Source organism: Sus scrofa, chromosome 2 (assembly GCF_054392235.1).
Source record: "Sus scrofa isolate SSC_HxYL_T2T_F1_AM1 chromosome 2, Sscrofa_HxYL_maternal_Yorkshire_Landrace_v2.0, whole genome shotgun sequence".
Lineage (NCBI taxonomy): Eukaryota > Metazoa > Chordata > Mammalia > Artiodactyla > Suidae > Sus > Sus scrofa.
Window position 1 is genome coordinate 16,734,545 of NC_139384.1, and position 24,563 is coordinate 16,759,107.

The 24,563-nt window shown below is 36.4% G+C and overlaps 2 protein-coding genes across 3 annotated transcripts in view; both read left to right on the forward strand.

The window, feature by feature from the left end:
• Nucleotides 1-24,563, forward strand: part of LOC110259269 (olfactory receptor 4C46-like) — a 949,087-nt gene that overhangs the window by 673,935 nt on the left and 250,589 nt on the right. The window lies entirely within an intron of this gene.
• On the forward strand, nucleotides 5,624-6,562 carry LOC110259719 (olfactory receptor 4C46-like). Its single transcript, XM_021085470.2, has one exon. It carries the CDS (start codon nucleotides 5,624-5,626, stop codon nucleotides 6,560-6,562), a length of 939 nt encoding a protein of 312 aa, XP_020941129.2.

A 24,563-nucleotide genomic window follows, 5' to 3' on the forward strand; every position in this document is an offset into this window, starting at 1 on the left:
ACACAACCTCTCAAAATCTATGGGATGCTGTGAAAGCAGTGCTCAGAGGGAAATGTATAGCAATACAGGCATTTCTCAAAAAAGAAGAAAGACCCCAAATGGACAACTTAACCCTCCACCAAAATGAACTAGAAAAAGAAGAACAAAAAAGTCCTAAAGTCAGCAGAAGGAAGGAAATTATAAAGATCAAAGAAGAAATCAATAAAATAGAGACTCAAAAAACAATAGAGACAATTAAGAAAACCAAGAGCTGGTTCTTTGAAAAGGTCAACAAAACTGACACCCCCCTGGCCAGACTCACTAAAAAGAGGAGAGAAAGAACCCAAATAACCAAAATTAGAAATGAAAAAGGAGAAATCACAACGGATACTGCAGAAATACAAAAAACATAAGAGAATACTATGAACAACTATATGCTAACAAATTTGACAATCTGGAAGAAATGGACAATTTTCTAGAATCTTACAGCCTGCCAAAACTGAGTCAAGCAGAAACAGACCAACTGAACAGACCGATCACTAGAAATGAAACTGAAGAGGTCATCAAATCACTCCCTACAAATAAAAGTCCAGGACCAGATGGCTTCACAGGTGAATTTTATCAAACATATAAAGAGGAATTGGTGCCCATCCTCCTTAAACTCTTTCAAAAGGTTGAAGAAGAAGGAATACCCCCAAAGACATTCTATGGTGCTACCATCACCCTCATTCCAAAACCAGGCAGAGATACCACCAAAAAAGAAAACTATCGCCCAATATCATTGATGAATATAGATGCAAAAATTCTCAACAAAATCTTAGCCAACCGAATCCAACAACATACCAAAAAAATTATACACCATGACCAGGTTGGGTTCATCCCAGGTTCACAAGGATGGTTCAACATACGCAAATCAATCAGCATCATACACCACATTAACAAAAAAAAAAGTCAAAAATCATATGATCATCTCAATAGATGCAGAAAAAGCATTTGACAAAGTCCAATATCCATTCATGATCAAGACCCTCGCCAAAGTGGGTATAGAGGGAACATTCCTGAACATAATCAAAGCCATTTATGACAAACCCACAGCAAATATAATCCTCAATGGGGAAAAACTGAAAGCCTTCTCACTCAAATCTGGAACAAGACAGGGATGCCCACTCTCACCACTGCTCTTCAACATCATTTTGGAAGTCCTAGCCACAGCAATTAGACAAACAAAAGAAATCAAAGGCATCCATATAGGAAGAGAAGAGATCAAACTGTCACTGTATGCAGATGACATGATACTATACATAGAAAACCCTAAGGACTCAACCCCAAAACTCCTTGAACTGATTAATAAATTCAGCAAAGTAGCAGGATATAAGATTAACATCCAGAAGTCAGTTGCATTTCTGTATACCAGCAATGAAATATTAGAAAAGGAATACAAAAATACGAGACCTTTTAAAATTGCACCTCACAAAATCAAATACCTCAGAATACACCTGACCAAGGAGGTAAAGGACCTATATGCCGAGAACTATAAAACTTTAATCAAAGAAATCAAAGAAGATGTAAAGAAATGGAAAGATAGTCCATGTGTTCATGGATTGGAAAAATCAATACTGCAAAAATGGCCATACTACCCAAAGCAATCTACAGATTCCATGCAATCCCTATCAAATTACCCATGACATTTTTCACAGAACTAGAACAAACAATCCAAACATTTATATGGAACCACAAGAGACCCAGAATCGCCAAAGCAATCCTGAGAAACAAAAACCAAGCAGGAGGCATAACTCTCCCAGACTTCAAGAAATACTACAAAGCCACAGTCATCAAAACAGTGTGGTACTGGTACCAAAACAGACAGACAGACCAATGGAACAGAATAGAGAACCCGGAAATCAACCCTGACACCTATCGTCAATTCATCTTTGACAAGGGAGGCAAGAACATCAAATGGGAAAAGGAAAGTCTATTCAGCAAGCATTGCTGGGAAACCTGGACAGCTGCATGCAAAGCAATGAAACTAGAACACACCCTCACACCATGCACAAAAATAAACTCCAAATGGCTGAAAGACTTCAATATACGACAGGACACCATCAAACTCCTAGAAGAAAACATAGGCAAAACACTCTTTGACATCAACATCATGAATATTTTCTCAGGTCAGTCTCCCAAAGCAATCGAAATAAGGGCAGAAATAAACCCATGGGACCTCATCAAACTGAAAAGCTTTTGCACAGCAAAGGAAACCCAAAAGAAAACAAAAAGGCAACTTACAGAATGGGAGAAAATAGTTTCAAATGATGCAACGGACAAGGGCTTAATCTCTAGAATATATAAGCAACTTATACAACCCAACAGCAAAAAAACCAATCAATCAATGGAAAAATGGGCAAAAGACCTGAATAGACATTTCTCCAAAGAAGATATACAGATGGCCAACAAACACATGAAAAAATGCTCAACATCGCTGATTATAAGAGAAACACAAATCAAAACTACCATGAGATACCACCTCACACCAGTCAGAATGGCCATCATTAATACATCCACACATAACAAGTGCTGGAGGGGCTGTGGAGAAAAGGGAACCCTCCTGCACTGTTGGTGGGAATGTCAACTGGTACAGCCACTATGGAGAACAGTTTGGAGATACCTTAGAAATCTATACATAGAACCTCCATATGACCCCACAATCCCACTCTTGGGCATCTATCTGGACAAAACTCTACTTAATAAAGACACATGCACCCGCATGTTCATTGCAGCACTATTCACAATAGCCAGGACATGGAAACAACCCAAATGTCCATCGACAGATGATTGGATTCGGAAGAGGTGGTATATATACACAATGGAATACTACTCAGCCATAAAAAAGGATGACATCATGCCATTTGCAGCAACATGGATGGAACTAGAGAATCTCATCCTGAGTGAAATGAGCCAGAAAGACAATGAAAAATACCATATGATATCACTTATAACTGGAATCTAATATCCATCACAAATGAACATCTCCTCAGAAAAGAAAATCATGGACTTGGAGAAGAGACTTGTGGTTGCCTGATGGGAGGGGGAGGGAGTGGGAGGGATCGGGAGCTTGGGCTTATCAGACACAACTTAGAATAGATTTACAAGGTGATCCTGCTGAATAGCATTGAGAACTTTGTCTAGATACTCATGTTGCAACAGAAGAAAGGGTGGGGGGAAAAATGTAATGTATACATGTAAGGATAACCTGACCCCCTTGCTGTACAGTGGGAAAATAAAAAAAATCAACCATTAAATAACAATAAAAAAATTTTGGAAATCTAAAAAAAAAAAAAGATAGGATGATCTTGAGAGATGCAAGCCGGCAGGCAAGGAGGCGCTGCCCTAAGGATTTGCTTGGCTACAGTGTTTTTCACCCAAAGGAAGTGGGGGTTGGAAGAATGCTGCCTCTTTCTCTTTCTTTGAGTAGCAACTCCTCCTTGGTGTCTGGTCATGGTGCTCATTTAAATCAGCAGAAAGGCCATCCTCAAACTCCTGCCCTTGGTCTGAATCTGAATGCGGACCTCACCCAATGACCTGAGGTTTATCTCATGCCTCCACATGTCAAGCAAGCCTGCCTTGTTCTGATGGCCTTCTTGAGCAGTTAGTAACTTACACTGATCTCCCATACTCCCCTAGGTACTCCTCTAAATCTACAGTCCTTTTTGGGGGATTTCTACAATCACCTCCATCCCTATCATTTCCATACACTGCAATTTTGCCACCTTGCTGTGCGCATGACATTCAGTTTTCTTAACAGTCCAGGCTTAGATAGAGAAAGGGACTCTTGGTTAGGCTAGGTTACAAGGTTACAGATGATCCTCTTCCCATTCAAGAATGGGTGTTTCTCAACACATTTCTGCAGATACTTGCTCCTAAAACAAACCTTTCTATCAAAGCTGATAATTAATTCCTAGGAGAGAAAGCAGCAGCCCTGAGACAAGGTCCCTGAAGCGTATGGAAATCTTTTTAAATGTCTTCTAGACAAGGGCAAGGTGAAAATGAGTTTGATTGCCATTCACCTCTCCAGAACCAGCTTCATCATGGACAGAGTGAACTTTTTGACCTCTACACTATCTGCCTCTTGCCCCACAGAACCAGACCCATTTATTTAAGATCACTTCTTCATAGCCTTTCAAGAGAACCCATTCTAAATGCAAAAATGATCCTGAATGATGTTTCCAACAGAGTTTCTGTGAAGAACTTTTGAAGCTTTAGGAATGGTGGGAAGATTTAGGCTTATAAGAACTCTTCCTTTTTGAAACAAGCTTACTGACGTATACTTGACATGCCAAAAACTTGGCACATATTCAATGTGTATAATTTCTTAATAATTGTTTATTTGATAGTGAACTATATGAATAAGCTCTTCCCAAGTCTGATATATACTTTATATTTAGAATGACTTATTACAAGAAGCAGCCAGTTTGAAAAAAATTGTTTTTGACCAACCCAAAACATCAAGACCATCTAAGACAACTAAGGTAAGTTTTGCGATAGTGCTGACCCTTGCTAAAGATTGTTCCTTACCATACACAGGGCTCATTGTTCAATACTTTTCAGGTATAGTAATAGAGTATTTCATCCTCTCTCCAACTGCTGAAAAGATCATTTATAATTAATATTAACCTTAATTTGTCAGTTGAAAATTTTGAGGCTCATAGAAATAAAGCCAATGATAAGACCCACCTCTCTGATATCAGACACCATATTCTGCCATTAGATATCTCCTTATTCAACTATTATTACTCCTGCGGTTCCTGCATTTGCTTTCTACCCCTTTACTGGATTTCAGGCATTTCATCCAAGATTCACAAAGGTCTTTAGTAGAATAACATCCAAGATTCCCAAAGGTCTTTAGTAGAATAACATCCAAGATTCCTCTTATTCAAGTTCCTATCCATCTTTTCACTCATAATCTCAATAACCTTCCATGGTTCCTCATTTCCTAGATACTAAAGCAAAAATTCTCCAGCTTTGACATAATAGATTTTTACGCCCAACTTCTACCTGCTTTTCAGAGTTGGGTGCCAATATGTGTGCTATGTGCTATGTACTATGTAAAATTAGACTCAGTCCTTCGGGATGAAGACGTGTACACAGGTGGCCTCCTGCGTGTGTGTTTTGAAAAGTTACTCATATCTATAGTGTTAATAAAGACTTTACATGGGAGATAATCTAAATAATCTTTATGAACTCACAATCTTTATTTCCAACACACACAAATACACACACAAACACACACTAAAAGAATTCAAGATTTGGGAGATCCTGTTGTGGCTGAGTGGAAGGGAATCTTGAGGATGCGGGTTTGATCCCTGGCCCTGCTCAGTGGTTAAGGATGTGGTGTTGCCATGAGCTGTGGTGTGGTCACAGACACAGTGTGGATCTGGTGTTGCTGTGGCATAGGCTGGCAGCTGCAGATCCAATATTACCCCTAGACTGGGAACTTCCACAGGTACAGCCCTAGAAAACAAAACAGAAAAAAAATCTAAGACTTAATAGAATTTAGAGATTTAATATATGGTATAATGGGAAGTGTACCAAAGTCAAGGTGGCATTCATAAAAATGGTTTTCTTTTCAGGTAATGCAATTAACCATCACATGATATACATGGAGAATAGGAACAATGTGACAGAGTTTGTTCTCCTGGGGCTCACACAGAATCCAGAGATGCAGAAACTCATATCTGCTGTGCTTTTTGTCATCTATATTATCACTATGGTAGGAAATGTGCTCATCGTGATCACCATCACTGCCAGCCCATCCCTGGGGTCCCCCATGTACTTTTTCCTGGCCCATCTCTCCTTCATTGATGCCTGCTATTCCTCTGTCAGTACCCCCAAAATGATTATAGATTCACTCCATGGAAAGAATACCATCCTGTTTGAGGAGTGTATGACCCAAATCTTTGGGGAACATTTCTTTGGAGGTGCTGAGGTCATCCTGCTGACTGTGATGGCCTATGACCGCTATGTGGCCATCTGCAAGCCTTTGCACTACATGACCATCATGAATCGGCGAGTGTGTGGCCTGCTGGTGGGAGTGTCGTGGGTGGGAGGCTTTCTCCATGGATTCATTCAGATCCTCTTCATCTCCAGATTACCCTTCTGTGGTCCTAACATCATAGATCACTTTATGTGTGATCTGAACCCTTTGCTGGATCTTGCCTGCACTGATACCCACACTCTAGGGCTCTTTGTTGCTGCCAACAGTGGCCTCATCTGTCTTTTAAACTTCCTTCTCCTGCTGGTCTCCTATGTGGTCATTCTGTGCTCCCTAAGGACCTACAGCTTGGAGGCGAGGCACAAAGCCCTCTCCACCTGCATCTCCCACATCACAGTGGTTGTCTTATTCTTTGTGCCTTGTATATTTGTGTACCTGAGACCTGCAGGTACTTTATCAATTGACAAAGCAGTTGCTTTATTCTACACTACCATAACCCTCATGTTAAATCCCTTAATCTATACCTTTAGAAATGCCCAGATGAAAAATGCCATTAGGAAATTGTGTGGCAGGAAAGCTATCTTAGGTGACAAATAAAGATGACTTGGGCCCAACATTGATTTACCTGAGGCTATGGTCAATAGACTGTCTCAGCAAGGAATATTTATGGGACAAAGAAATCAACTAACTGTTAGGAATCATAGCCCCTGCATTGAGTGGAGCAGAAATAGGTGCAAGAAAATAACATAATGTGGGGCCACTCTTTTCATATTTAGAAAATTCTACCAAAATGGGATTTTGTTTTACTAGATTCAAGCAGATACCTGGATTCATAAGCTTGCCTTCTAATAACAAATTAAATAACAAATTAAATTTTCCATTATTGGGCAGCATTCTCTGTAATAATCCAAGGAAGTATACAGTTACTATTGTTATTTTTCAAGTGAGAAAACTGGTATCAAGGGGAAGATATCAAAAAAGATACACTGGAGAGCCAGGAAACTGAGTGATTTCCTATATCATGCCCTCAACTGTCAAGCAATGATGATAGCAAAATCAGATAACTATACTAGATATCCTTTATTGAGACAGGGCCTGTCCTGAACAAAATGTACATATTCATTTATTATCTCTCACTAAAAATTGAGTGATCTCTCATTAATAACTGTGCTTGTGTGAGTGCCTGTAACATTAGAGTAAGTAACTATTTGGGGCTATAAAAGCATTGGCCCTACTTATCTCTGAGGGTGAGACATTGAAGGTTATATAGACCATCTCCACATTACCTTGTAGGCTTCAGGACCATCATGTATTGTTCATATCACCCATGCTATGTAGGTAACACATCAGAAAGAGTAATGATTCAAATAGAAGAATATTTTGATATCAGAAAGGGATTTAAATATAAACTACTTGCCTGAAACATAACAATCGTTTCTACAAGGTAGCAAAATAGCAGGTGCATGATCAATATTAAATGAATGAGTCAAAGTACAAAGGAAAATGAATGACTTCAATAATTTTTAAAAAATGCAAAAATGTAGTCATGAAGGCCAGGGAATTATTTCCTACTTTTGCCTGATTCAACTCTAGGGACAATTTTGGCTATACCTCTTGGGGGAACTATAGTTTGTTTTTGTTACTGCTTACACTGAGGATGAGGTAACAAATGGAAATTACAATTCTCAGCATATGAACAAGTAGTTTAGCTTGATATGCTCCCTGTCCTCAGCAAGATTTCATAATCTTATTAATATGAGCTGTTTCTATTATATTTTCTCAATGTGATTACTTTTTAGAAACATTTCATTATTAAAAGCTGTTTTTAAAAATACACATATCTGGAGTTCCTGTCATGGCACAGTGCTTAATGAATCCAACTAGGAACCATGAGGTTGCAGGTTCGATCCCTGCCCTTGCTCAGTGGGTTAATGATCTGGTGTTGCTGTGAGCTATGGTGTAGGTTGCAGATGCGGCTTGGATCCTGCATTGCTGTGGCTCTGGTGTAGGCTGGCAGCTACAGCTCTGATTTGACCCCTAGCCTGGGAACCTCCATATGCTGTGGGAGTGGCCCAAGAAATGGCAAAAACAAATATAAATAAATAAATAAAAATAAATAAAATTAAAAATACACATATCTGTCTACATACAAAAAATTTCAGGATAAATACATTCCTTTTTTTCCCCTTTGTCATTAATTCATTAATGACAAGAATTAAATGACAAATATTAAATATTTCTGAGCACAAGGATTGTATCAGACATGTTGCTGGGGCTTCAGTGGTGAATAAAAAGAGATCTGGATTCTGCCTTCAAAGAGCTTAGGAACCATTGAAAAACTCCCAGGAGGGAGTAGAAAATTACAGCACAGTGTTATAAATGATAAAACAATGAAGCACAGGGAACTATGAAATCATGTTGGAGAGATGCACATCAGGGAAAAATTTCTGGATGAAAAGGCACCAATGATGGGACACAATGGATGAAAAGGAGTAAGATGGCAAAGTGAAGAGACATGAGGCTGGAAGGGTGTCCTAGAAATGGAATTGAAGCAGAAATGTATAATTGAAATATGTATTTCTGATACTCAGAAAGATATAAGAGAAATGTAGAAATCTCGAGCATACAGATGGCAATTAGGAGTTCCCATCATGGCTCAGAAGTTAGCCAATCTGAGAAGGAACCATGAGGTTTCAGGTTTGATCCCTGGCCTTGCTCATTGGGTTAAGGATCTGGCATTGCCATGAGCTGTGGTGTAGGTCACAGATGTGGCTCAGATCCTGAGTTGCTGTGGCTCTGGCATAGGCCAGCAGCTACAGCTCCAATTGGACCCCTAGCCTGGGAACCTCCATATGCCATGAGTGTGGCCCTGAAAAGACAAGAGATGAAAAAAAAGAAAAAGAAAAAGAAAAAAAAAAGATGGCAATTAAAGCCAAAAAAAAAGGTAGACATCAAAGTACAAAGGGAAATGAATGAATTCAGTCATCCATGGGTGGATTTCAGTGGTCTCTCAAAAGGTCATAGCCATTTTGACATGTCTAAGAAAACAAAAAAAAAAAATATTGATCCCAAAATAGAACTCCTAAAAATGTCAATTAGTATATTAGTAGGAATTCACTAGGATGCCAAATTCACAAAATAACAATAGACTATGAAAAAAATCAACCCTGTATCAGAATTTTTGTCTGCAAATCTACAAATTGAGTGTTAATGGGTAAATGTCCTTAATTTCTCCAAAACAACTTTCAGTTTTATAGCATCCAAATGAGAACTAAAATATGAGAATAAAATGAATACATTTTGATATGCAAAGGCTCAAGAAGTTTTACTAGTCAAGCATTGTGAATAAGAAATATACCTCAGTAGAACACAAGCAAACTACATTTAGAACCTCCAAAAGATTATACACCATGACCAAGGAGGATTAATCCCTGGGATGCAAGATTTCTTTAAATATGTGAATCAATCAATGTGGTAAACCACTTCACAGAAGGAAATATAAAAAGAAACGCAACATAATCATGTCAATAGATACAGGAAAAGCATTTAAGCACAACAACCATTCATGATAAAAACTCAGCAAAATAGATTTCGAAGGAAGTTTCCTTAACACAATAAAAACCATTAATGACAATCCCACAGTTAATATGATAATGAGAGAAAACTGACACTTTTCCTCTAAGACCCAGTAAAAAGTAAGGATGCCCATTCTCATCACTTCTATTCAACATAGTGTTAGAAGTACTAGGAGTTCCCACAGTGGCTCAGCCATTTAAGGACTCCACATTGTCTCTGTGAAGATGCAGGTGCTATCTCTGGCCTGACCCTGTGTTAAGGATCCAGCATTTCCACAAGTGGCAGCCTAGGTCACAGATGCGGCTCACGTCTGGTGTTGCTGTGGCTGTGGTGTAGGCCACAGCTGCAGCTCCATTTCAACCCCTGGCCGAAGAACTACCATATGCTGCAGGTATGGCTGTAAAAAAGAAAAAAAGTACTAGCAAAACCAATCAGAAATAAAAAGAATTAATAGGCATCCAAATAGAAAGTCTGCAGATGTCATGATTATATATATTTAAAACACAAAAAACTCTGAAAACAAATAAATGAATCCAGTAAAGATGTAGAAAAAATATCAAAATACAAAAATTGTTTGTATCTCTTTACAGCAAACTATATGAAAAGGAAATCAGAAAAAATACCCATTTTTATGAGAATACCAAAAAGAATTAAATACTTAGGAAGAAATTTACCAGTGAGCTGTAAGGCCTCTACACTAAAAACTGTAAGACATTAAAGAAAGAAATTGAAAAAGACTTAAATAAATGCAAAAGAAATAAATGGAAAATAAATTTTCCAAGAAAAATATTTAGTGGATCATGAGAATTAATACTGTTAAAACATCCATACTACCCAAAACCATCTAAGATACAATGAAATTCATATCAAAATTCCAGGACATTTTTCACAGAATTAGAATATACTGTCCTAAAATACATATGGAACCACCAAAGACCCTGAGTTGCCAAAGCAATGCTGAGAAAGAAAAACAAACCAGGAAACACCTCACTTCCAAATTTCAAATTATATTTCAAAGCTATAGTAAACCAAAAAGGATGGTACTGGCATAAAATAGACGCCCAAAACTACGGAACAGAGTTGAGATCCCATAAATAAACCCTTGCCTATACAGTTACTTAATTAATATTTGACAAGTTGCCAAGACATCTCAATGGGGAATAAATAGACTTTTCAGTAAATAGTGATAGGTAAAGTTATATTCACATGAAAAAGAATGAAATTGGACCTGTATTTTATACTGTGTACAAAAATCAACACAAAAAGGAACAAGACGTAAATGTAAAACCTGAAACTGTAACAATGCCAGAAGAAAACATAGAGTAAAAGCTTATTGACATTGGTCTGCATAATGATTCTTGACTATGACACCAAAAGCTCAGGCAACAAATGTAAAACTAAACAAGCAAGACTACGTGTTTATCAAACAAAAAAATCTGCACATTAAGGAAACAATCAGGAATTCCCTTATGGTGCAGTGAGGTAAGGACCCAGCATTGTCACTGAAGCAGCTTGGGTCACTGCTGTTATGGAGGTTCAATTCCTGGCCCAGGAATGTCCACATGCCACAGGTGTGGGAATAAAAAAATAAAAGAAACAACCAAAATGTGAAAAGGCAAGCAAAATAATGGGAGCAAGTGTTTGCAACCTTTAGATCTGATGATGGGTTAAAAGCCAAAATATATAAGAAAATCATACAACTCAATAGCAATAAAAAGTAAATAATCCAATTTTTAATTGGGTAAAGGAATGGATATTTTTTGAAAGAATACATCAAAATGGCCAAGAGGCATGTGAAAAGGTGCCCAACAATATTAATTATCAGGGAAATGCAAATCAAAACCACAATGAATATCACCTCACACTTGTTAGGAGGGGCATTATAAAAATTAAAAATAAGTTAATATTGGCCAGAATGTCTAGAAATTGGAACCCATAGGCACTGCTGGTGGGAAGGCAAATATGTCAAGCCATTATGAAAAAAAGTATGGAGATGCTTTAAACAACTAAAATTAGAACTACCATATGATCCAATATTATTTCATCTACATATCTACCTAAAGGACAAAAATCAGTACTGTGAAGAGATCTCTACATTCTCATGTTCATTGCAATATTACACACAGTAGTCAAGAGGAAAACACATCCTACGTGTCCATCATCAGATGAGTGGATAAAGAAATGATAGTACATATATACACAATGGAATGTTATTCTGCCTTTAACACGAGGAGATCCTGCTTTGCAACAACATGGATGAAAGAGCAAAACATTATGCTAGCTGACTGCAATAAGCCAGACACTGAAAGGAAACAACTGCATGATCTCACTTCTATGTGGAATCTTAAAAAGTAAAGTAAGTAGAATCAGAGATCAGAAATATTGTGACCAGAAGTGGGGAAGTAGGAAAAATGAAGATATGTTAGTCAAAAGGTACAAAGTCATGCAGGATAAATAAATCAGGAGATTTAATGCATCAAATAGTGTAAATCTAGAGATTTAATGTGTTGAATACTATACATTTGCTAAGAGAGTAGATTTCAAGTGTTCACACAACACACAGAAAAAAAAGTAACCATGTTAAGTAGAAGAATATGTTAATTAGCTAGATTTGCTTTGCTTCTACTATGGTATTATGGGATTTTGTGGATTTGCTTTGTAACCCCTTGTTATTAGTCCTTTTTTCATATTTCTTGAATTCTTTTGGATTGTATAGGTTTATTTTTCTCAAGAGTTTTATTTTCTTCATTCTACTTTTCCCATTATGAAGTTAAATGCTGTAATTCTATTCTTTCATGGACTACTTTAGTAACATCTTTAGTGACTTTAGTAACTGTAACTAACATATTTTACACTTTCACAAAGTCTAAAACTAATCTTTGCCTTTACCATAGTCCGGATCTTTTTTGTATAGAGATGTTCATTAGCAAGAACAAGAAAAACCAGGCACTTAAGCAATTAAAAATAGACTGGAACAGAGTTATTGGTATGAACAAGTAAAGCTTTAATATGCTTACAACATGTCCAACAAAATAATCATTCAAATTCAGTGGCAGAGTATGTCATTTAATATGTAAATATTTTCTTTTCACTTGTGACACCAATATAATTAATAATTGTATGGGAACTTATTCTGTTCAAATTATAGTTTTTCTTCTGGCTGGACCCTGACTCCTACAGGATGGAAAATATCTAATTCAATCTCGGCCTATTAGGTGTTTCATGAATCACATCTCTTTTTACCACATAACCAAGATTTAATGAACCAGAAAATTCATGACAGAATTTACACCAAGACAGAGTCTAAAGCAAAGGAATATTATTAAACAGGTTATTTTACCTCAGAACTTTTGAGGGTATAGTTTAAAGGATTTAACATAGGGGCTATCATAAAATGGAAAACCTAGACGAAATGGACAGATACTTAGAAAGGCACAACCTACCAAGACTGAATGAGAAAAATAGAAATATGAATAGATGAATCACAGTGCTGAAATTGAAAATGTGATTTTAAAACTTCCAAAAAACAAAAGTCCAGGACTTTGCGGCTTCTCAGCTGAGTTCTACCAAACATTCAGAGAAGAGTTACCACCTCTTCTTCTAAAACTTTTCCAGGAAATTGCATAGGAAGGAACACGTCCAAGTTCATCCTGTGAAGTCACCAGTATCCTGATTAAAAAATAAATAAATAAAAAACACTAAAAAAAAAAGAAAATTACAGACCACTATCACTCATGAACATAGATGCAAAGATCTTCAACAAGATATTAGCAAAACACATGCAAATATACATTACAATGGTCATACACCATAATCAAGTAGGATTTATCCGAGGGATGCAAGGATTCTTCACTATCTGCAAATCTATCAATGTGACACACCACATCAGCAAACTGAAAGATAAAAACCATATGATCATCTCAATAAATTCAGGAAAAAAAACTTTTGAAAACATTTAATACCCATTCCTGATAAAAATTCTCCAGAGAGTGGGCATAGAGGGGAACTACCTCAATATAATAAAAATCATTAGCAAACTCACAGCTAACATCATTCTCGATGGTGAAAAAAACTGAAAGCATTTCCACTAAGATCAGGAACAAAATAAAGCTGTCCTCTTTTACCAATGTCATTCAAAATGGTTTTGAAAGTCCTAGTGATGGCAATCAGAGAAGCAAAAGAAGTAAAAGGAATACAAATTGGAAAAGAAGTAAAACTATCACTCTTTGCAGATGACATGGTACTATACCTTGAAAATCCTAAAGACACCACCAGAGAACTATGAGAGCTCATCAATGAATTTGGTAAAGTCTCAAGATACAAAACTTTTTAACTCAATGAATTTTATTACATTTATACTTCTACAATGATCATCACAACCCAATTCTTTTTTTTCCCCAAGGTGAAAAGGGGGTTATTTTTTATTATTACTTTTATTTATTTATTTTATTTTTTAATTTATTTTTTCCCACTGTACAGCAAGGGGATCAAGTTATCCTTACATGTATACAACCCAATTCTATAGCATTTCTATCCCAAACCTCCAGCCTATGGCCCCATCCCCAACCTGTCTCCTTTGGAAACCATGTGTTTTTCAAAGTCTGTGAGTTGATATCTGTTCTGCAAAGAAGTTTACTGCATCCTTTTTGAGATTCCACATAGAAGTGATATCATATGACATTGGTGTCTGGTACAAAATTAAGACACAGTAATCAATTGCAGTTCTATATACTAGCACTGAAAGATCAGAAAGAGAAATTAGGGAAACCATACCATTTTACACTGCATCAAAAAGAACAAAATACCTAGGAATAAACCTACCAAAAGGGACAAAAGACCTGTACTTTGAAAACTAGAAGATGCTCATGAAAGTAATCGAAGACACAAATAGATGGAAAAATATACCATGCTCTTGGATTGGAATAATCAATATAGTCAAAATAACAACTCTACTTAAGACCATCTACAGATTCAATGCAATCCCTATCAAATTACCAATGACATTCTTTACAGAACTAGACAAAATATTTTAAATTACATGATGGAGGATAATATGAGAAAAATGTATATATATATTATATATGTGTATATATGTATATGTATGTATGACTGGGTCACTTTGCTATACAGCAGAAATGGACAGAACATTATAAGTCAACTATAAAAAGTTTTTAAGGAGTTCCCGTCGTGGCGCAGTGGTTAACGAATCCGACTAGGAACCATGAGGTTGCGGGTTCGGTCCCTGCCCTTGCTCAGTGGGTTGACGATCCGGCGTTGCCCTGAGCTGTGGTGTAGGTTGCAGACGCGGCTCGGATCCCGCGTTGCTGTGGCTCTGGCGTAGGCTGGTGGCTACAGCTCCGATTAGACCCCTAGCCTGGGAACCTCCATATGCCGCGGGAGCGGCCCAAGAAATAGCAACAACAACAACAAAAAAAGACAAAAGACAAAAAAAAAAAGTTTTTAAATAATTTTTAAAATAAATGAAATTTGTATGGAAATGCAAAAGTCCTCAAATAAGCCAAAGCAATATTGAAAAGAAAAAACAGAACGGGAGGAATCAAGCTCCCTAATCTCACACGTTACTACCATGCTACAGTCATCAAAACCATATAGTACTGGCACAAAAGTAGAAATAGAGATCCATGGAACAGGAGAGAAAGCCCAGAATAAACCCAAGCACCTATGGTCAAGTGATCTATGACAAAGGGGGCAAAAATATACAGTGCAGGAAAGATAATCTCTTCAAAATTCGTGCTGGGAAAATGGCAGTGACATGCAAAGCAATGAAAATAGAACATTTTCTAACACCATACATAAAAATGACCTCAACATGGATTAAAGACCTAAATGTAAGGCCAGATACTCTAAAACTCCTAGAGAAAAACATAGGCAGAACGGCTCTTTTACATAAACCATAGCAACATCTTTTTTGACCCACTTCCTACAATAAAGACATACACACAAAATAGTGGGACTTGCTAAATTCAAAAGTTTCTGCACAGCAAAGGAAACAAAACAATGAAAAACAACCCACAGAATCAGAGAAAATTTTTCCAATTATTCAGCTGACAAAGTTTAATATCCAAAATATACAAACAACTCAACAACAAAAAAACAAATGAATAATTAGAAAATGGGCAGAAGACCTAAATACACATTTCTCCAAAGACATACAGATGGCCAGCAGGCACATGAGAAATGCTCAACATCACTAATTATTAGAGAAAGGCAAATTAAAACAACAATGGGGTACCATATCACACCAGTTAGAGTGGCCATCAAGTCAACAAACAATGAATGCTGGAGTGGATGTGGAGTTAACGGAACCCTGCTTCACTGTTGGTAGGAATGTAAATTGGTACAACCACTATGGAAATCCCTCAGAAAACTAAATCTAGAGCTAACGTATGACCCAAAAATCCCATTCCTGGGCATCTATCCAAACACAATTTTCATTGAATAAGATACATGCACCCGTATGTTCACAGCGGCACTATTCACAATAGCCAAGACATGGAAACAGCTTCAATGCTCATCAAGAGAAAATGGATTAAGAAGGTGTGGTACATCTCTACAATGGAATACTACTCAGCCATAAACTAGGACAAAATAAATGCCATTGGTAGCAACATGGATGGAACTAAGACTCTCATACGAAGTGAAGTAAGTCAGAAACAGAAAGACAGACAATATAGAATATCACTTACACGTGGAGTCTAAAACATGGCACAAATGATCTACCTACAAAGCAGAAACAGATCATGGACATGGAGGACACACTTGTGGTTGCTGTTGGGGGTAGCGGGAGTGGTATGGATTGGGAATCTGGGGTTAGTAGATGAAAACTTGCATTTGTAGGGGATGGGCAATGGGATCCTGCTGTAGAGCACAGGGAACTATATCCAGTCACTTGTGATGGATCAGGCTGGAAGATAATGTGAGAAAAAGAATGTATACACACACACACACACACACACACACACACATATATATATCTGGGTCACTTTTCTGTACAGCAGATATTGACAGAACATTGAAAATCAACTATAACAAAAAAAATTTAAATATATAACGAGAGCATTTCTATTTCCTTTGGATATATACCCATAAATGGGATTGCTGAATCATATGGTAGTTTGATTTTTAATTTTTCAGGAATATTCAGTCTGTTTTCCACAATTGCTATATTAATTAACATTCCCACCAGCAAAAGGGTTCCCTTTCCTCCATGCCCTCACAAACACTTCGTCTTTTTGATCATGGCCATTCTATTGATTCTTTTTCTAGGTACAATTAGTTTCCTAATGAGTCTAATATCCTGTGCAAAAACTCTTAATTATGTTTATTGAGTTATAATATCTCAGAAATTGAATCTTTCAAATTAAGAATATTTAAAAAATTATTTTATTTTTGAATTTGAGAACATAATTTTTAAATTTCCCCTCTCACTAAGCATATTTATCTCTGCCCCTTAAAGATTTCTTTTGAACTCTGATGAATAGTCTTTTTTTTTCTTCACCTCTACCTGGCATATGGAAGTTCTCAGGCCAGGGATTGAACTGCACTGCTGCTGAAATTCTGGTGGATCCTTAACCCACCGCACCACAGCAGGAACTCCTCTGACCAGTATTTTTTAATAGCCTTCATGGATCAATCTAAGGCTTCAGTGTATTTGTTTCAAGTTACATTATTTCTTCATTTCTAAAACATATTCAGCTCCACATAAGCAGAGGGGATATCTGCCTACAAGATGTTAATTGCTAATTTAAGAGTGGTGGTATGTCTACATTTGTTCTGATCCATTATAGAGTTTTGTATATGTGTGAATATAATTTTTTTAGTCATTTTTGTTTGCAACAGAAACTCACAATTCCACATTAACATTCCTGCCTGTGAGTGTTTTGTAGACCCCAGAAAAAGTTTCAGCCTGGTGCTCTACGTTGTTCTGCTGTGCTTTATCCAAGTGAAGCTTTGTGAGCCAGCTGCCATCCAATTTTACACAGATTCTCTTGCCCGTGATTTCACTGACCAAAGTCACATAGACATTCTGGCTTCAACATTTGTTTGGTATCTATGAAATCATCCTGGACTTCTGGCACCTCACCCAAAATTGTTTTCCTTCTTTTAAGTACTCACAATTTATATCTAATTAGGTTTTGATACTGTTGCTATGTTGCCTCTTTCAGCCACTGTCCTGTTAGCATTCACATACACACACACCACAAACATCACACACACAGAAATAATCATTCCTCCTTGTGATATTTTTGATACCAAAAGCACAACAATTAACTTGTTTAGGTGGTGAAACATAATTATAAGTGTAGTTCAAGAAAAAATGTAACAATAAATCCTTTCAATTGTATGTTACTTTTCCATCATCAGATAATCAAGACCATGAAGTTTACTTCAGGAAGTTATTCTGTTGTTGCCATTGAAGTTCTATTAGAATGGACTGTGTAATTTGGAAAAAAATGTACAACTTGAGTTCTAACTATACAATTAATTTAAACATGGTTTTGAAATATTCAGCATATTATTTTACTACCTTATTTGAAATTGAATATCCAAAAATATTTATTAAGTTCTCACAGTGTCAAGTGTGATACTACTCTTCACAGTCATTGTATTGGTAAAGGACTTTAGCCACAGTCAAAGTATACTAGTTAGTACTTATCTATCCTTGTCAAATTGCCTCTTATGCACTTCTGTGGAAATATTACTATTACTGTTACCATAGTTACCAGCAGATTGTGATGACTGTTTTCAATACTTGTCATTACACTTGTCATCATTACAATTTAATTATCAGATACAAATTGAGAAAGAGTAGACCTTAATATCATCGAGTTAATAATTCATTTAGAACATAAAAAAGAACACCAACATTTAACCCCCCCCCAAATGGAATAACAACAACAAAAGTCCTCGGATTATCTATGAAAGGTAAAACAAATGGTCCAGTGAAATTATCTATTGTGAATGTAATTGGATGACTTGGGTATGGAATTGGTTTCAGGAAAAGCAATGAAAGAGGATAGCTTTGTGGAAATGGGGACATTAAAATTTTCCTTTAATTACATTAAGAAAAAGCCTAGGAGCTCCCTCTGTAGCACAGCAGACTAAGGATCTGGTATTGTCTCTGAGACAATCCAGGTTCAATCCCCAGACCCACACAGTGGGTTAAGGATCAGGTGTTGCTGCAGGTGTGGCACGGTTTGCAGCTGTGGCTGAGATTCGACCCCTGGCCTGGGAACTTGCCTGTGCCTCGGGTGCAGCCAAAAACAAACGAAGAAAAAAAGCTGAATACTTTCAATGTCAATAAATAATTAGCTTTAGTGATGAAAGCAGAGGAAGACTTAATAAGTACGATGAATGCATTAGGGTTCATTCCCTGTGTAGAAAGTAATAAGACTGATTTAAAACTTTTTGGCCACTGACCATAAAACCTACCTTTGATATTTAACATCATATATTTGAAACAATCTAAGAGAATGCATTTTTAAAAGTTTGAAAAGTCAGAGTGATAGGAAATTAAAATCACTAGAGTTATTTTTTTCTCCTTTGTCCAAGAAGCACCATAGGAATTACATCCAGGTCCCTCCAGTGCCTTTAAATTATGCTCCTGACTCATTCAGAGCAAATATTCCAGGAAGCCCCAAACCCCGTCCATTTAGGAAAGTAGATCTTGCTGGCCATTATTGAATCAAAGGGGAAAAAGACAAGAAACAAAGGCCCATATGCAGCTGACATTTTCCTTGCAGTTTTGTGATATAATTCTTATTCTGATTCTGAGCATACATAAATCTAGTTTTTAAGATATATTATTATAAATATAACTTGAAAGCTAGATACGAAGCCATGATCTTATTTAGAATTTTGATTTAAAATGTATAATTTATATATTAATTAAATATATATATATTTCATTTGTTGTCATTAGTTCAAGAAGTCAAGGCTATCTCTTCAAATACTGATTGGAACTGGCTGTTATTAAATATGTGAGTTCTTTATTTTTCTTTGTCATTTGCCACCTTTTCTTTCTTCCTGCTTTTTTAATTTTTGCATGCATGTGTCTATATAAAGTCATCTCTTTGAACAGCTATATAATCACCTATCCTTAGCTGCTTTTTTCCCCAAAGAAATTATTTTTCCATATATATGTATTCTGAAAAATGTATCTGCTTGATAACTATCTCTTTTATAACCTTTGCTTGCTTCTAAGCCTATCAGTTGTGTCACGTTACAATTTGGCATTTTCATTGTTCACAAAAACATTGTCTGTTTTAACAGGAAATGACAATGGAAATGCCCTCTGGAAATCCTGGTTTTCAAACCTGGGACTGTTAGATGCTAGGATAGGAGGCAAAGAGAATTTTAGAATATTTTGCAACATATTTTGGATAGAAAAGCCAAGATAAAAAATAAAAGTTGGAAATATTAAGTAGTTAAATAAAACAAGAAAGAAGCACAATAAAGATGATAAAAATGACAATTGATAAATTACTTAGTCTCTTGATGTTAAAAAATAGGTCTTGGCAACTGAACGTATCCGTGGAAATTATGGTTCCTCATTTTCTTAAGAGGAAATAGATACTCAACAAATATGAGGTGCTTTCCCCTAAACCACATAATCAGGAAGTGGCAGGTAAGGAGCAGAATCTACATGTCCTTTCCTCATGTGTCTTAGGTCTGTCATGATGTGCAGTAATCCCTGATATTTGAAATAAATTGGGTAGTATAGTAGGAAATGTCAGTGGCCACAGTTGGAGAAGTTCAAATTGTATAACTAATAGCTATTTCTTCAACAAAGATCATAATTTATTATTCAAACTGAAAAAAATTCAGCAAACTAAAAATGACCTATGTAAAATATATGAACAAAATAAGTCTTTTCTTGAAGGGTTTGATCCAAGTATTCCTACTTATAAAAGGGAGATTATCTTTTGTAAGGTTCTGGAGGTCTTCATAAATGAGTTTTTACCTTGATTTCAGTTCTCTCACTTGTGAAATAGTAACTTCTATTACGTACCCCATTTCCTGGTAGTTACTCAGGGATTTTCAGTAGTGGCCAATTGTTGAACTAGTTCCTAACTTCTCTAGAAATTTATATTCAGTGGCATGTTAAACTCATTGAAGACAATTTATTCCTGAGCTCCCTTTGTTTTGTGCATAGGGAAACATTGATAGGATATGAATCCTTTTTTGAATTAATAATGAAAGAGTTAATATTCAGTTAGTTCTTGTAATGTATCAGATGTACATATCTGTATCTAAATGCTTTATAGGGATCTTTTAATTGGATTCTCACAAGACTCCTATGTGGTAGGTACTATTATTATCACTGTTTTCAGTTGGAAAAACAGCAACAGCAAAACAACAAACAAGCCTCAGAGAATACGTAACATGACTAATATTCATCAGGTAGGTAGAGGGACATATGCTGAAACCCATTTGGTGTAACTCAAGCACCCTCACTTACCACGTTAACCTGCCTTCCTTGCAAGTACAATTGCCAATTGTATTTTAGAAATAAAGATTAGTCAGTCTTTTTTTCCTAAGAAACATTTTCTGGGGGATGGAGGAAATCAAAATAACGCTGAAAATCAGGACTTGGGTGGTTGCGGTTGTTTTTCACTTTTTGTTCCTTTTAGATTCTGTGTTAAGGCAGAGTGAACATGAGTTTCTTTTTTTTTAATTAATCAATTTATTTATTTTTGTCTTTTTGCCTTTTCTAGGACCGCTCCCACGGTATATGGAGGTTCCCAGGCTAGGGGTCAAATCGGAGCTGTAGCCGCCAGCCTACACCAGAGCCACAGCAATGGAGGATCCCAGCTGTGTCTGCAACCTACACCACAGCTCACAGCAACACTGGATCCTTAAGCCACTGAGCAAGGGCAGGGATCAAACCTGCAACCTCATGGTTCCTAGTTGGATTTGTTAACCACTGTGCCACCAAGGGAACTCCAAACATGAGTTTCTTAACTGTTCCTTTTAGGATGCTTTCCAGTGTAGGTTTTTTAATGTTTTCAGTTAATTAAAAGCAGTAGATATGAATATCCTTTCCACTGAATGCACCACATATCGGATAGCTTTTGTGTAGCACGACCTAAGTATTCAGCATCCTCTGTTCCAAATGTATTGTTTTCTTCCATTAAAACTATAATAAGAGTCAGTATTAGTTCAGCAAAACAAAGAGGCAGGAAAAAGAGCAAATGATAAATTTGAGTCTTCAATAATAATGGCTATTAGATTTAACAAAAGATCTTGGGATTTACTTAAATCTTATCACATTTACTCAAGTATAAATAGACTTTTTAATGCTGATGTGAAAATGGTATTGGGGTTCCCGCATGGGTCAGACTGGTATCCATGATGATGCAGGTTCGACCCCTGGCCTCACTCAGTGGGTGAAGGATCCTGCATTGTCACGAGCTGTGGTGTATGTTGCAAACATGTCTTGGATCCTGCATGGCTGTGGCTGTGGCATAGGCTGGCAGCTGTAGCTCTGATTCAACCCCTAGCCAGGGAACTTCCATATAATGCGGTTGTGGCCCTAAAAGATGAATATATATATATATATATATTCATTATATATATGTATATGAATATATATAATGGCCACAGGAGCAGTGCAAAAAAAAAAAAGCAAGAAAAGAACATATCATGTAAAAGGAGATGAAGATATTGACATAAATGTCAATGCATAATGTTTAGATGTGTCCTGTTTCCTTATATCAGATATCTCCTTATAGAGGATGGGAAGGGGAATAGAAATGTATCAGTCTGTTTTGTTTACATCTTTTATGACAACTTATGGCATACAGTGCTCAGGGAGTAACATCCATGTCCACATTTACTAGAGTACTTGGGGAAAAAAAGTGCTAAGTAATGAGGAATGAGTTATATGTGTTTCCTGAATTCTAGGAAAAGGCTGTGGTTTATGTTTTACTTTAATAGCATTCATTATGTACTATATTTCTCTTAAACCATATTACAAAATAATGAGTCAAAGTTAATTGTGGAAGTAATACTCAAATGTGTTGTCTTTTTTGTTTGTTTTCAGTGCCACCAATTACTTTATTTTATTTTTTAAGTGAAAGTAGAGTTGATTTACAATGTTGTGCCAATTTCTGAAGACATCAAAATATATACCACTAAAATCCCTTTTGGCCATCACTTTATTTCTGAGAAGTAAATCTTTCCTTCCTCATGTTTTCCTATTGATTTATAAGCACAGATGTTCTTGTAGAAACTACAAGTATTCAGTGGATGTTATTTTTAACATACAAGCTATTATATTGTGATTATCTTTGAGGACCTTTTTGTATTTTGCATTCAAAACATATCTTAGTGATGTGTGCCATAGTTGTGTGCAACATTAAAATTTCTGCATAGTTTTCCATTGTAATAACACACCGCACCTTATTTCCATTCTATTTTCAGGTATTAAGATCGTTTCCATTTTCCCAGCTGGAATAAGTCTGCATTAAATATCCTTTTGTGCATTTTCTGTGGAGGTTATACTAGGTCACTCATCAAAATGTTATATGAACAGGCTTTGTATTTTACTCTCACAAAATGACCCTAGCCACAACAGTGATAATGCTGGATCCTTACCCTGCTAGGCCATCAGCGAACACCCATAAATCCTTTTTAATTATTTCTCAAATATTTCTTCTAGTTTTGTTCAATGAATTTGCATCTTTCAACTATCTAGAATATGATTTTTCTGTGCCTTTTGAGGTATTTCATTCCTCCACAGGGAGATCCAAAATCTTAAACATCAGTTGCTGAAAAGTCATTATTTCACATCAATTTCAAATGTCAAATTAAGCGTAGAATAAATTCCAATATACTTTTGTTTATTTATTTTTAAAAGAAAATTTGTTTTTAATTTATTTTTTAATTGTTATTTCCCTCAACATACTTTTTTTTTTTTACTGTGTTTAAGTCCAGCAATTTTCTTTACTAACAACACTTTCACTGACCTAGCTTTTTAATATGCTTCAGTTCTGAAAGGTATGTCTATCTTTTTGTTCTTCCTTTGCAAAAGCTAGGCTCACTACTTTGGATATTAATAGTTTCTGAATTCTGGAATCACATTCTCTAATTTCATGGACTATTTTGTCAGGACTTTTGTTTTCCTTATTAAATGTGATGGTTAATTTAGGAAAAGACTTTTTTTAAAAAAAGTCAGATGTAACAAAGTGCAGTGTGTAGTTGCTGTTATAACCTTCACAAACAGGCTGACAAATGTTATCAATGTGTAGGTTTATCATTTTATAAAACTGAGCCTTGACGTTAGAGTTTTTGTAGTACATTCTAGGTCATGTTACAAAAGGGAAGGAGGAGATGTGGTGCTATGTTTTGCACCAAAGAAATATTTCCTTTTCAACTAATATATTCCAGGACTCAATCCCATGGGCATATGATGAGCCTGGCAAGGAGGAGATTCAATTCAAAGACAATCAAGGTGATGGAAAGGACCGAGTGAAAAAGCATCTCTGAATGCCATCTGCCCCTCCAAGGGTGCTGTCACAAAAGGAAGTGCCTGAAAGTGTGACCAAAGGACAAAAATGATGAGATCTCCTGGGTTAGACTGGAAGTGAACTGGGAAGTAAGGGTGATTTCAGGAAGCCATAAATGTCTTAGAAGCCCATACAATGGAGTCCTTTTCACCAAAGATGTTATTGTTACTCTTTTCCTCTCTCCATTTTAAAAAGGTTCATGAAAAATATTTCAGGCACTTTCTGAAATTGTCACCCATATATTTAAAATTATGATCTCATGGAACTTTAGTGCCATGACAAAACTTTCGGAACTTAGCACAGATGTAGTCACTGGGAAGGGCTAAGAATTAGAGTGACCTTCTGGCCCTTGAAGAACAGAAAGCCCCAGAACTCTTTCATATATAACAGAGACTCAAAAATCACTCTCAAAGTTTAATAGTGAAAGTGTACTCCAAAATTGACCCCCAAAAGGAGTGTTTCATCTTTTAAATACTTACCCTGCTATTCAC